The 12900-nt window shown below is 48.8% G+C and overlaps 1 protein-coding gene across 3 annotated transcripts in view; it reads right to left on the reverse strand.

Moving 5' to 3' along the window:
* LOC147749132 (solute carrier family 26 member 10-like) overlaps nucleotides 1–12900 on the reverse strand; it is a 490027-nt gene that overhangs the window by 388515 nt on the left and 88612 nt on the right. For all 3 annotated transcript variants that reach the window (XM_086966525.1, XM_086966535.1, XM_086966516.1), the window contains exons 2-3: nucleotides 6180–6290; nucleotides 533–690 (exon numbers count right to left, since the gene is read on the reverse strand). In XM_086966525.1, coding sequence (XP_086822651.1) covers nucleotides 533–690; nucleotides 6180–6290 — 269 coding nt within the window. The remainder of the gene's footprint in view (nucleotides 1–532; nucleotides 691–6179; nucleotides 6291–12900) is intronic.

A 12900-nucleotide genomic window follows, 5' to 3' on the forward strand; every position in this document is an offset into this window, starting at 1 on the left:
AGCGTTAGAGTCAATTATAGGGTTAGGAATAAAGTTTGGCTGAGTTAACAGTTGGGTTAGATTTAAGATTTTGGTCAGCGTTCCAGGACAGAATCACAGTTTAGCTTAGGTATTCAGGCACAGGTTTTCAGGTATTCTTTTAATATCTTAGAAAAATAAACAAATAATATTTTTTTTAATGGGGCGAGAAGAATATTTAAATTTTTCTTGCAAATAGTTTTCAGTGAAATGCAAATGTCAGTTCAAGACAAAGCAAAATATACATTTTGTTGAAATGATTTACAACACAACACTTTCTTTGAAATGCATTTAGATGAACTAGCAGAGATTCCTGACCTACGCTACCTCCGGGGAATTCTCAGCCTTTAGGCGTTTGACACAGATTTGGAATCCGTCTCAGGATCAAGTGTCTTTTTTCAACCACAGACCGTTTTGAAACCTGCCTGGTAGAAGACTCAGCTAAAGATCCCCAGATTGAGGCAATTAAATGTATCTCATTTAGGCATTGTTGGATTAGATATAAAATACTCACCATGATGAGCCCAACAAGGAAGGCGATGCCCGCAGCCACCCCAATGCGCCGCTCCTCTAATGCCTCCAGGAGACCGCTGGTGTAGTTTAGATCAGCAGGTCTAGGGACCAGGCGCTCAACCACCGAACCTGTCATCAAACTCAAAATGGCAAACGTACCTGAGCACACAAGAAAGCAGGGAGCATGAGGGAACTGTTGCATCTGAGTAGAAACCAGTAGAAATTAATCTTTAATTCAACAGGACATTATTGGGCAAATCCTGAGAGGAAAGATATCTTCTCAGAATGCTGTTGCTAGGCCACCCTAAAGATGAACCATGTAGACAAAGGGCTCTTCCATGATTCCCCTTCATCAAGAATTTCAATTTTGAAATTGGTTATTGATACTGTAAACCTGAACACATCGCTGAGGGGTTATGTTTGTGGAATCATCTGTGTACACTTCAATACTACGACCCTTGACTCTGTCTGCAGGGAGGTCGCCCCCCCACGCCACGCAGCCCCATTTGCTTCTGTGACCGTATTTATTGTAGTGTATTTATCTGCTTCTGTGACTGTCCCTCCCGCGTGCTATTGTCTGCCACTCTCCCCGCCGCTGTGTCCCCTGCGGCCCCACCCCCCGCTCGCCCTATAGTCGTTCCAGTCTTGCATCTGTATTGTATTTTGTATTGTGCCTCATTTGCTTCTGTGATCGTCTTTATTGTAGTGTATTTATCTGCTTCTGTGACCTTTTCTCCCTCCTTGCCATTCTCTGCCACTTTCCCCGCCCTTTCTGCCCCTGCGGCCCCGCCCCTGCTCGCCCATCCGCGCCTGGACCACGCCTAGCACCAGAACCCCTGGCCATCGCGAACACCACAACGCCCGACTCCGCTACGATGCCAGCACCCTCCACGCACTCAACCCCGGATGAGAACACACCTGTTACCAGGCCACCCTGAAGTGCACCCAAGGACTCTTCACCTGCCGGAACTGCAGCTTCACCAGCATCCGGCCCACCAAACCACCTACCTCAGATGCATTCTACTCAACACCTGCTCCACCCGCAAACATGCCGTCAAACTCTGGGACCTTCTCGACTCTACCTCCCCAAACCTCGCCTTCTTAATGGATACCTGGCTGAACCCCACCTCAGCTCCTGACATTGCCATAGCCAACCCGGAAGGCTACAAGGTCACCCGCAGGGACCGTACCAATGGCATTGGAGGTGGAATCGCCATCGTCCACAGGAACACCCTCAGAGTCTCGAACACCAACGACACCCTCAGCACCTCCGAATGCATGCACTTCCAAATCCACACCGACCCAAACACCACCCTCAGAGGAACCCTCGTCTGCAGACCCCCCGAACCCTGACCACAGTTCAGTGACTCAATCGCGAACTTCATCAACACACACACCCTCGCCTCCACGGACTACATCCTCCTCGGGGACCTGAACTTCCACCTCGAGAACAACAACGACACCAACTCCAACACCCTGATCGACATCAGACTCAGACAGCTCGCAACAACACCCACCCACGTCGCCGGCCACAAGCTCGACCCCATGTTCACCGCAAGTCCCCACGTCACCTTCAACCACACCACTGAACCCCACTGGACCGACCACCAATGCATCCACTTCACCTTCAGGAAGCCCACCACGCACCACTGCACCCAACAGATGCCTCGACGCAGCTGGAGCAAAGTCACCGAAGACCAGCTAACCACCACTCTCGCCCAGAACCCACCCGCCGACTCCACCAACCCGAACACCGCCGCCCGCAACCTCAGCCCCACTCAAGACACCCTCCAACAGCCACACCAGCAAGAAATCCACCTGGTTCACCGAAGACCTTCAGCCCTCCAAATGAACATTCCAAAAACTAGAGAAGAACTGGCTCTGCGAATGAACACCAGACAGCCACTCAGAGCCACAAGAACGCCACTCGTAGACACCATCAACTCATCAGAACCGCCAAGAGGGCCTCATTCAAAGACCACCTGGATAACAACACACACAACAGCAAAGAGCTCTTCAACATCGTGAAAGAACTCTCCAACCCCAGCTCAAAAAACAATGACATCCCGCCCTCGCAAGACCTGTGCGGCGCGATGGCCACCTTCTTCCACCGCAAGATCATCGACATCCACAACAGCTTCAACGCCACGACCGCCCTGACAACCACCGCCCCCACGACCACCACCCAAACCAACCGCCTGCTCTCCTGGACCAGCATCAACGATGAGGACACCAATGAGATCATGAACAACATCCACTCCGGATCACCGCTAGACCCGTGCCCTCACCATATCTTTAACAAAGCCTGCACAGCCATCGCACCCCATTTCCGGAAAGTAATCAACATCTCCTTCGAGACAGCAACCTTCCCGGAAAGCTGGAAGCACGCCGAGATCAACGCCTTACTCAAGAAACCCAAGGCAGACCCCAAGGACTTCAAGAACTTCCGACCCATCTCCCTGCTCCCGTTCCCGGCGAAGGTCACCGAGAAAATCGTCAACAAACAACTGACCCGTTGCCTTGAGGAGAACAGCATCCTGGACCCGTCCCAATCCGGATTCCGCAGCAACCACAGCACCGAAACCGCCCTCATTGCCGCCACTGATGGCATCAGGTCCCTGCTTGACAAAGGAGAAACCACGGCCCTCATCCTTCTGGACCTGTCAGCCGCATTCGACACGGTCTGCCACCGCACACTACGTACACGCCTCCACAACGCCGGAATCCAAGAGAAGGCCCTTCGACTGGACCACATCTTTCCTCTCCGGCAGAACCCAGAGCATCCGCCTCCCCCCTTCCGCTCGAGTGCCACCGAGATCATCTGCGGGAAACCCCAGGGCTCTCCCCTCAGCCCAACACTGTTCAACATCTACATGGCACTCCTCACCCATGTCGCCTGACAGCACGACCTCAACATCATTTCCTACACAGACGACACCCAGCTGATCCTTTACCTCACCAAAGACCCTCACACTGCCAAATCCAACCTCCAAGAAGGCATGAAGGCCGTTGCCGAATGGATGAGGAACAGCCGACTGAAGCTGAACTCGGACAAGACGGAGGTCCTCATCCTCGGCTCCACCCCTTCAGCCTGGGATGACTCCTGGTGGTCGACAACACTAGGAACAGCCCCGACACCCACCGACCATGCATGCACCTCGACTCCACCCTCTCCATGACTAAACAGGTCAACGCCGTCTCCTCATCCTGCTTCAACACCCTCCGAATGCTCCGCAGGATCTTCAAGTGGATGCCCACTGAAACTAGAAGAACAGTCACCCTGGCCCTCGTCACCAGCAGGCCGGACTACGGAAACGTCCTCTACGCAGGAACGTCGGCCAAGCTCCTGGGACGACTGCAACGCATCCAGAATGCCTCGGCCCGTCTGATCTTCGAAATTCCCGCTGCAGCCACATTAAGTATGGACGGAAAATTTGTTCCGCTCGCGAATTTGCGGATTTTCCGTGATTTCGTGAATTGCGTCAAATCGTGGCAAAATCCGCGAATCCGCGAGCGGGACAAATTTTACTCAGGAAGCACTTACAGGGTTACAGCAGGTGCCCAAGTTGAAACTAATTTCTTTGTAACCGCTTACAAAATGGTTACAAAGAAATTTACTTCAACTTGGGCACCTGCTGTAACCCTGTAAGTGCTTCCTGAGCGGCGCCTCATCTACTTGCAACTATTCTCTGACCCTGCTCTGACCCTCGAAGCAGGGTCAGAGAATAGTTACAATTAGGCAACGAGGCTCCTGTCACAAAAATTAAACCTCAGCAGGAAGCACTTACAGATATAAATCAGGTGCCCGAGTTCAAGCTCAAATTCAGTAACGCATTGTAATCAACAGCCCAAGAATCTAGTGAGCACGGTCGATGCTAGGCAGGTGTGCTTTCTCCCCAAATAGCTGTAATCCGTGATGGAGGTCTAGGCATCCCCGAATTTCGAGCGCAATCCCACTGTACTTCCAGTGACCAGGAGGCTGCTCATCTGCTGAGCTGATCGGCCTCTGACCTTTATAAACAAGAGGCATGTGAACTCGTACAGAAGCCCGGCCCCACACACACTAGGCTTTGCAACCTCTTCCCGCCCTTTCCCCCACTGTGATGGACAGCTCACTTGAGGGACCTCGGCGCCTATGGGCACGGTGGCAAAGTTACAGACACACGGGCTCACTGGAGACAACTCTTCTGGGCCTTTACACAGCTGTAGTGCAGGAAAAGCACAATACATTTACCCAACGAAGTAGCACTTACTGATTAGCCAGTAGAAAGTACTCCATTTGAGTATAGTGTGCAATTGCAACAAAATCCGCGATTTCGCAGATTTTTTTTGCAAATTCGTGCGAATTTGCGAACCGCGAATTCGCAAAATTCGCCCATACTTAAGCCACATCACACCCCACCTGAGAAACCTGCACTGGCTCCCCGTCAACAAGAGGATCACCTTCAAGCTCCTCATCCACGCACACAAAGCTCTCCACAACACCGGCCTAGCATACCTCAACAGCTTCTACACCCCCACCCGCCAGCTCCGCTCCACCGGCCTCGCCCTCGCCACAGTCCCCCGCAACTGAAGAACGACCGGCGGCGGCAGATCCTTCTCCCACTTCGCTGCCGACCTGGAACACCCTCCCCACCAACCTACGGCAGACCCAAGACCTACTGGCCTTCAGAAGAGTCCTCAAGATCTGGTTCTTCGATCAGTAGCTGCACCCCCTGGCCCCCGCGCCTTGAGACCCTCACAGGTATGTGGCGCGCTTTAGAAGTACCTTGATTTATTGAGTCTGCATTCACAACGTTTTCACTCACTTGCTCTCTATTATATCTTTTCCCCAAGAGCAACTATTTCTGTATCACCATTTCACTTCGCAATGGCACTGAAACCGTTGCATATAGCTTCACAAACCCAACTGTTCCTATATATTGAACCATGCATTACTTACATTCTCAACTCATCAACCATCATTAGAGTGACTATTAAGAAAAGAGATAAAATAGTATGCTGGTGTGAGGTTCTATTCTCCATGGATGAGCACCCTTCTCAAGGAAAGTGGGTCTCATTTAAAGACAGGGCCACTGGAATAATGCAGCAGGGAAGGGTCAAATTACACGGCAGGGTTGAGTAAATTATGTGGCAAGAAAAGCCAAATCATGAGGCATTATGCAGCACATTTTGTGATAGTATTACTTCATTATTTTTTCATTTTTTAACTTGTTAACGCTGTCTGAGGATTTTGTGTTTCTCATTAGTACCAGTTTAACACCAAACATAGCAAAAAGATGTAGAAAGGTGACCAGTCAACCTCTGAAAAAGTATTTCCACTGCACAGCAACACCTGTCATCGAATTTTTGCTAACTTTTGAAATATTTGAGCTAGAAACAAAAATGTTGTCGTTAAATACTGCAGATTACGTGGCAGATGGTAGATTATGTGGCAAATGCGGCAAATGCGGAAAATTACAATCATGCAAAAATCGCCCCACACAATCGCATAATTCAAGTGGCCCTGTTTAAGGATCATAAAACTGTGAACTTGGCGCTGGTAAAAAGACAGGGAAAATGTCATTGAGAATTCTGGGATCCACTTCACAAGTCGTAGGAACTCTCCTGTGCTCTTTAAGGCTGAAAGGATGAAAATTTACACTTACCAGTGGACACGTGTCGTCCAGTTCCGAAGATCGTGTATAGCACCACGGGAAAGAAGGAAGTATAGAGGCCATAAATGGGTGCCACTGAAGTTAACAGAGCAAATGCCATCCCTGTGACAAAAAAACAAAGACAGATACAAAAGTAAATCCACCAATGTGCAAGCCAACTCAGAAACACCACTCGTTGAATTTCAGGTGTGTTAGTGGACATGAAAGACATTAACTTTAACGGAGATGCAAACCTTTAAGCAGGTTTCCTAAGTATCACTATCTTGCCTAACCCATATGCAAATTAAAAATACAGTTTAGTTGTTTACATACAACATTCATTTAAGACACTATGCACAATATTAAACAAGCAGAGCCTATGTATGGACATCGCCCTTTGAAAAGCGATCTCAATATATTTGATGGGTTAGGATGATATCTACGTGTGCTTTTTGCTTGTTACACTGCATACCGTCAAGATGCTACACGTCTTAGATGTATCTCACCCTTAGTAACCCCTCTTGACAAGCTCTGAAAGACAGAGACAACAAAAAATCAATGAACGATGCAAAGGATATTCACATAAAACAGGGAAAAGGGGAGGTACAGTCTCCATATAGACAAACACAAATTTGCTTTCCATGTGCTGATTTGGATGTTAGACACAACTTGAAAAACAACTGTGTGCAGATGGTTGAAAATCATCCCACTTGGCTTGGGCGTGTTAATCCTTGCCCACCTCAATATTCATCTTCTCCTACCCTACCAGCTATTAAGAGGCACAGGGCCACGTGGAAGAACATAAGTTACTTACCTGTAAACTGTGGTTCTCCAGTATTGGTGTCTTTCATAGATTCACATGCTTGAATATTCCCCGTCGTCGAAGTGGGAGTCCCACGGTACATAAAATAGCAGTAATATATGCATGTATATATGAGAAATATTATAAATAAAATATACATACATATAATGCAATAAAAATGTAAACTTAAAAAAGTACCATAGAACAGAATAGGCCAATTGAAAAGCCCAAGGGAGAATTCACTTTAGTAACTTATAGGAGTCATTATGTGTTGGTCCACATTCCAGCCAATCAGGCTGTAGCCTCCTCTAGAACCTTCTCCTCAGAAGCCCAAGTCCTCAGATTTTCGTAGCACAAGTAAGTATAAATGCTTGAGGAGAAGAGAGCCTCTGAGGGGAGGATGGGAGGGTCGCATGTGAATCTATGAAAGACACCAATACTGGAGAACCACAGTTTACAGGTAAGTAACTTATGTTCTTCTCCAGTATTAGGGGTGTCTTTCATAGATTCACATGCTTGAATAAGAATAGAATGCAGTAAAACATACATTAGTCATAAAGGAAGATACAAATTAAGTTTAGGCATAACTTATCACTTAATAAGCAATAAAAAACCAAAACATGACAATACCTTTATGACTGGAGGCGGGTAGCAACAGAGGCTCACCTTTATCGGAAAAGATTCCGCAGCACCGCTTGACCCACTGCCGCATCCGCGGCATCTGTTGATTGCAGGCAGTAGTGCTTCGTGAAAGTATGGCTGCTGGACCAAGTAGCAGCTCTGCAGATTTGTCTTAGAGGTACCCCCGCAAAGAGGGCAGCAGAAGTTGACACAGCTCTCGTGGAATGAGCTCGAGCAGGAGCAGGAAGGGGCTTGCCAGCCCGTTGATGACAATAGGATATGGCAGACGATATCCATCTGGTGATAGTCTGTTTAGTTACGGGTTGTCCTTTGCATACTGGGCCATATGCAACAAACAATTGATCAGACTTTCTGAAGGCAGCTGTGCGTTGAATGTAAAATTTAAGACAGCGCTTCACATCCAGAGTGTGTAAGGAGCGCTCTGCTGCAGATTGAGGTGCAGGGAAGAAAGTCTTAAGAACAATAGGTTCATTGAGATGAAAGTCACTGGGAACCTTAGGAATAAAACTGGGATTTGTTCTCAAGGTAACAGCCTCGTTGGAAAATTGCAAAAACGGTGGCTGTATAGTAAAGGCTTGAATGTCGCTGACGCGTCTAGAAGAGGTCAGAGCAAGTAACAGAGCCACTTTCCACGTGAGGAACTTCAGATTGGAAGAATGGATGGGCTCGAATGGAGGCAAAAGCAGCTGAGACAGAACTAGGTTGAGTCGCCATGAAGGTGGAGGCCGACGGATTGGAGGAAACATCCTAAAAAGGCCTTTGAAGAACTGTCTTATGATCCTGGAAGAGTACAAAGATGTTATGCCATCATGACGGAAACGAGAGATAGCAGCCAGAAAAACCTTAAGGGTGGAGTGAGATAGTCCTGATTTTGCTAGCGACAAAAAGAATGGCAAAATTTGTTCTGGCTGAGCACGCATGGGATCTAGTGATCTAGTGGAACACCAAGCGCAGAAACGCTTCCATTTCAGCTGGTAAGTTTTGACAGTAGATTGTGCTCGAGCATTTGATAGCACTGCCCTACAATCCTTGTCGATATTCATGTGTGCAAATTCATAGTACTCAGGTTCCAAGCATGAAGTTGAAGGTATGCTGGATCCGGATGGCATATTTGACCTTGATGCATTGTGAGAAGATGTGGCAGAGGATGCAACCGTATCGGTTGTGTCAGAGAGAATAGGAGGAGATCTGAGAACCAAGGACGTCTCGGCCATTTGGGTGCGATCAGGATCATCCGACATGGTTGGAATCTCATTCTGTGTAACAGACGTGGAATGAGCGGCAGAGGAGGGAATGCATAACAGAAGGCGTTCGACCAATTTATTGAAAAGGCATTCCCACTCGACTCCTTGTGTGGATGCCGGCTCGCAAACCTTAGACATTTCCTGTTGAGAACAGTTGCAAAGAGATCCAACTGCGGTCGGCCCCACTGTCGGAAGATGTAATCCAACGTTGGTTGGTGGAGTTCCCATTCGTGGTTGTCCGAGAGGGCTCTGCTGATCGCGTCCGCCAGCACATTGGCCACACCTGGTACATGGATAGCTTGGAGATGTATTTGACGTTGTAGAGCCCAGTCCCAAATTTCCTGTGCCAGCTGTGATAGCACGAGAGATCTTGTGCCGCCCTGTTTGTTGATGTAGTGCATGCTGGTGGTATTGTCTGTCTTCACCAACAATGTCTGTCCCTGCACTACTCTTTGAAAGGACTTCAAGGCCAAGAAAATCGCCAGTAGTTCTAAGCGATTTATGTGCCAAGTGCGCTGAGACGCCGTCCACTTGCCTCTCACGGACATTCCGTCGAGATGAGCACCCCAACCTTCTAGGAAGGCGTCTGTCGTCAGTGTCAGTGTTGGTTGTTCGTCCTTGAATGAACGACCTGTTGCTATATTTGGAGGATGAGCCCACCACTCCAAAGCTCTTTGTATGCGGGACGTTAGATGGATCTTGTCCTCGAACGACCCTGATACCTGCTTCCACTGGCTGTCGAGTTCTTCCTGAAGGACTCTCATGTGCAGTCTGCAGTTGGGAATCAGTTGAATGCACGAGGAAGCCATGCCGAGGAATGACTTGTACATTCGGACAGAAACGTACTGTCTTGACTGCAGGAACTGAACTTTCTGCAACATTCTGCTCTGACGTTCCTGTGAAACGAACACTTGCCCTAGCCGAGAATCGAGCGAGGCTCCTCGAAAATCTCGTTGTTGAGAAGGGCGAAAGTGTGACTTCAGGCAATTGATGGAGAAACCTAAAGTTTCGAACAGGGATATGCAGACTTGTGTGTGTTCTTGTGTCAGTTGGAAAGTCCTGGCTTTTATGAGGCAATCGTCCAGATACGGATAAAACTGGATGCTCTGTAAGCGCTGGTAAGCGGCCACCGGGGCTAGGATCTTGGTAAATACCCTCGGTGCCGATCGAAGGCCGAATGGAAGGACCTTGAATTGATAATGAAATTGGCCGACTGTAAAACGAAGGTATTTCCTGTGCCTGGTGTGAATAGGCACATGGAAATATGCATCTTGAAGGTCTATTGTCTAAAAGAACTCTCCTGGAATGAGGAAATTCAAGATTTGAAGCAGGGTTAGCATCTGAAAAGTCTTGGACGCGATGAACTTGTTTAGAGCCCTCAGATCCAAGATGGGGCGCCACTCTCCTGATTTTTTCTTCACTAGAAAGAAACGGGAGTAGAATCCCTTGCCGCGTTGACATTGCGGTACCAATTCTATGGCTCCTTTCCTGATCAGAAGCTGCACCTGGGCCAACAGTTCCTTGAAATGGGGAGAAGGTGGGCCCGAAGGCGGGCGAGCGGGGGGAAATTTCATAAATTCCAGGGTGTGTCCTTTTGAAACTACATCCAAGACCCATCGGTCGTTGGTGATGTTCGACCAATTGCAGAAGAATTTCGAGATTCGACCTCCAAGATGCACAATCCTCTCACTGTTTTTTGCTGGTGTTCGCACCACCTCTGTAGTTGGACTTCCGCTGGTAAGGTCTGGAGGTGGATGAATGATTTTGGGACTGATAGGATCCTCTTTGTCTGTTGTCGTAAGTGTATCCTCTATATTGGCCCGTGCCTCGAAAAGTAGAGGTTCCTCCTCCTCTACCACGTGCCCCACGAAATGGCCTCTTTCTGTATTGAAGAGTTGTTAAGGACTTCGCTGTGTCCGTGTCCTTTTTGATGAGTTCCAAGGCATCATCAACGTGCTTACCAAACAGAGACTCGCCATCGTAGGGCAAATCAAGCACTCTGGATTGAACTTCCGGACGGAAGGTTGTTGACTTTAGCCAGCCTTGGCGACGCAAAACTGCAGCACCCGCTAATTGTCGGAATCCAGTAGAGGCTATATCGACGGCACAGTCGATAATTTCCGTTGAAATCTTTTCTCCCTCGAGAATGATGGCCTGTGCTTCCTCCCGGATGGAGTCGGGCATTTGGGGAAGTAGACCAGCGATCTCGGACCACATTTGACGGTCGTATCGACCCAGAATGGCTAAGGCGTTGGAAGCTCTTACCGTTGTCGCTGCCATTGTGGTAAATTTCTTACCAATTGAGTCCAATTTGCGGCCATCCTGATCCGGGGGGGAAGTCAGGGGTATGGCTGGATTTCGAGACATTTTTTGTGCCGCCTGAGTGATCACTGAGTCTGCTTTAGGCTGTGAAACTAAGCAGGCCGGGGAAGTAGGCGGCGCTTTATATTTTTTGTCCAGTCTAGGTAGAACGGCTGGAATGGAGTTAGGACGTTCCATCAACTTCAGACCCTCTTCCCATATGTGGTCAATAATAGGAATGGTATGAGTTTGGCGTTGAGGCAAGTCTTTAAAGTCATACAGAAAACATTCTGCTTGCTGCGTTTCTAACGTTAGGTGGAACCTCTTTGCTGCACGAACCATAAGGCTGTGGAAACTTGCGATATCCACTGGTGGCGAAGTTCTTGGTGATGTTGGTGGAGTAGAGGGTGTCTGTGCCCTATAATTGTCCCAATCCTGCATTTCCTCATCATCAGTGTCATTATCTCCAGTGTTTTGTGGAGTTTGACCCTCATTATCTGTATCAGGAGCAGCACCTAAAGGAGACGTAGGTGCAACAGTCGCTTGAGCTCGAGGCCTAGGTGCTGGAGACTGTGGTTGAAGCACTGGAGACGGAGGGCGAGGAGCTGGAGCCTGGGACCGCTGCACTTGGGGTGCTGGGGAAGGCGGCAGCGATGGTGGGAATCTACGATTGTAGTCATCCAGCATATGTTGTAGGTTTTTCACCATAGACATAGGAATTTGTGTAAAGCGTTCGTAATTTGGTTGTTGTGTGCTATCCAATGGAAAAAGGACATTCCCATCTTCGACGGTATTATCCGCATACTCATCCTCATCGCTGTAGTCCTGACACTTTATGTGTAAATCCGACGGACTGGTTGCTGGTTGATAAAGTTGATCCACTTCTGAATCATTTCCAGATTCCTCTGCTCCAGATTGAAATAATTTCTCCGGAGGTTGCGATCCACTCCTAATAGGACTTAACTGTATAAGTGGGACAGACTTGAGGGACGAAGTAGAAACCACTTTGAAGGTGGTAGCAGATTGTAGTGGTTGCTGTGTCGTCGACGAGCCCGTCGACGAGAGTTGTATAGCTTTAACACCCTCTAGTTGTTTTTTTGTTGGCGCCGCTGCATCCGGCGTAGGAATTTTAATTTTGGTAGACGATGATTTTTTGGTCGTCGACGAGGCCGTCGACGAGGCCGTCGACGAGGCCGTCGATGGAATCGCAGTCTTTGCTGTCGACGAGGAAGTCGTTGGCGGAGCAGCCGTCGACGGGGGGTTCATCGTCTGCGTCGATGGTGTCGTCGACGGGGCTGTCGTCGACGAGGATCCGGTCGTCGACGATGAAGCCTTGGTCTTCGTCGACGGGAGAGCCGTCGACGATGGATGCGTCGACGGTGGTTTCTTCGTCGACGGTTTGATTGACGAGATCATAATAATGGATGAGATGGGTCTCACCTCCTGGCTGCTCGTCGACGAGATGATCATCGTCGTGGCAGAACTAGTCGACATGGAAGAAGTAGTCGTCGACGTGGAAAATGCCAAAACAGACTTCGTAGACGCTGAAGACGTCGACGGACGCGTCGACGAGCCCGTCGACGAGCCAATGCCCGTTTTAGAAACGGAGGGCATGGTCTTGGGACGAGACGCCAGAGAACCAGGTCCCGTAGGCGCGCCCTGAAGCAAGTCTTGTGAGGAGACATCCTTGGAAGATCCCAACTTTTTACTCTTCTTAAGAAAAGGAGAGGGGACTTCAGTCTCA

The sequence above is a fragment of the Lissotriton vulgaris genome, chromosome 1_1 (genome assembly GCF_964263255.1).
Source record: "Lissotriton vulgaris chromosome 1_1, aLisVul1.2, whole genome shotgun sequence".
Taxonomy (NCBI): Eukaryota; Metazoa; Chordata; class Amphibia; order Caudata; family Salamandridae; genus Lissotriton; species Lissotriton vulgaris.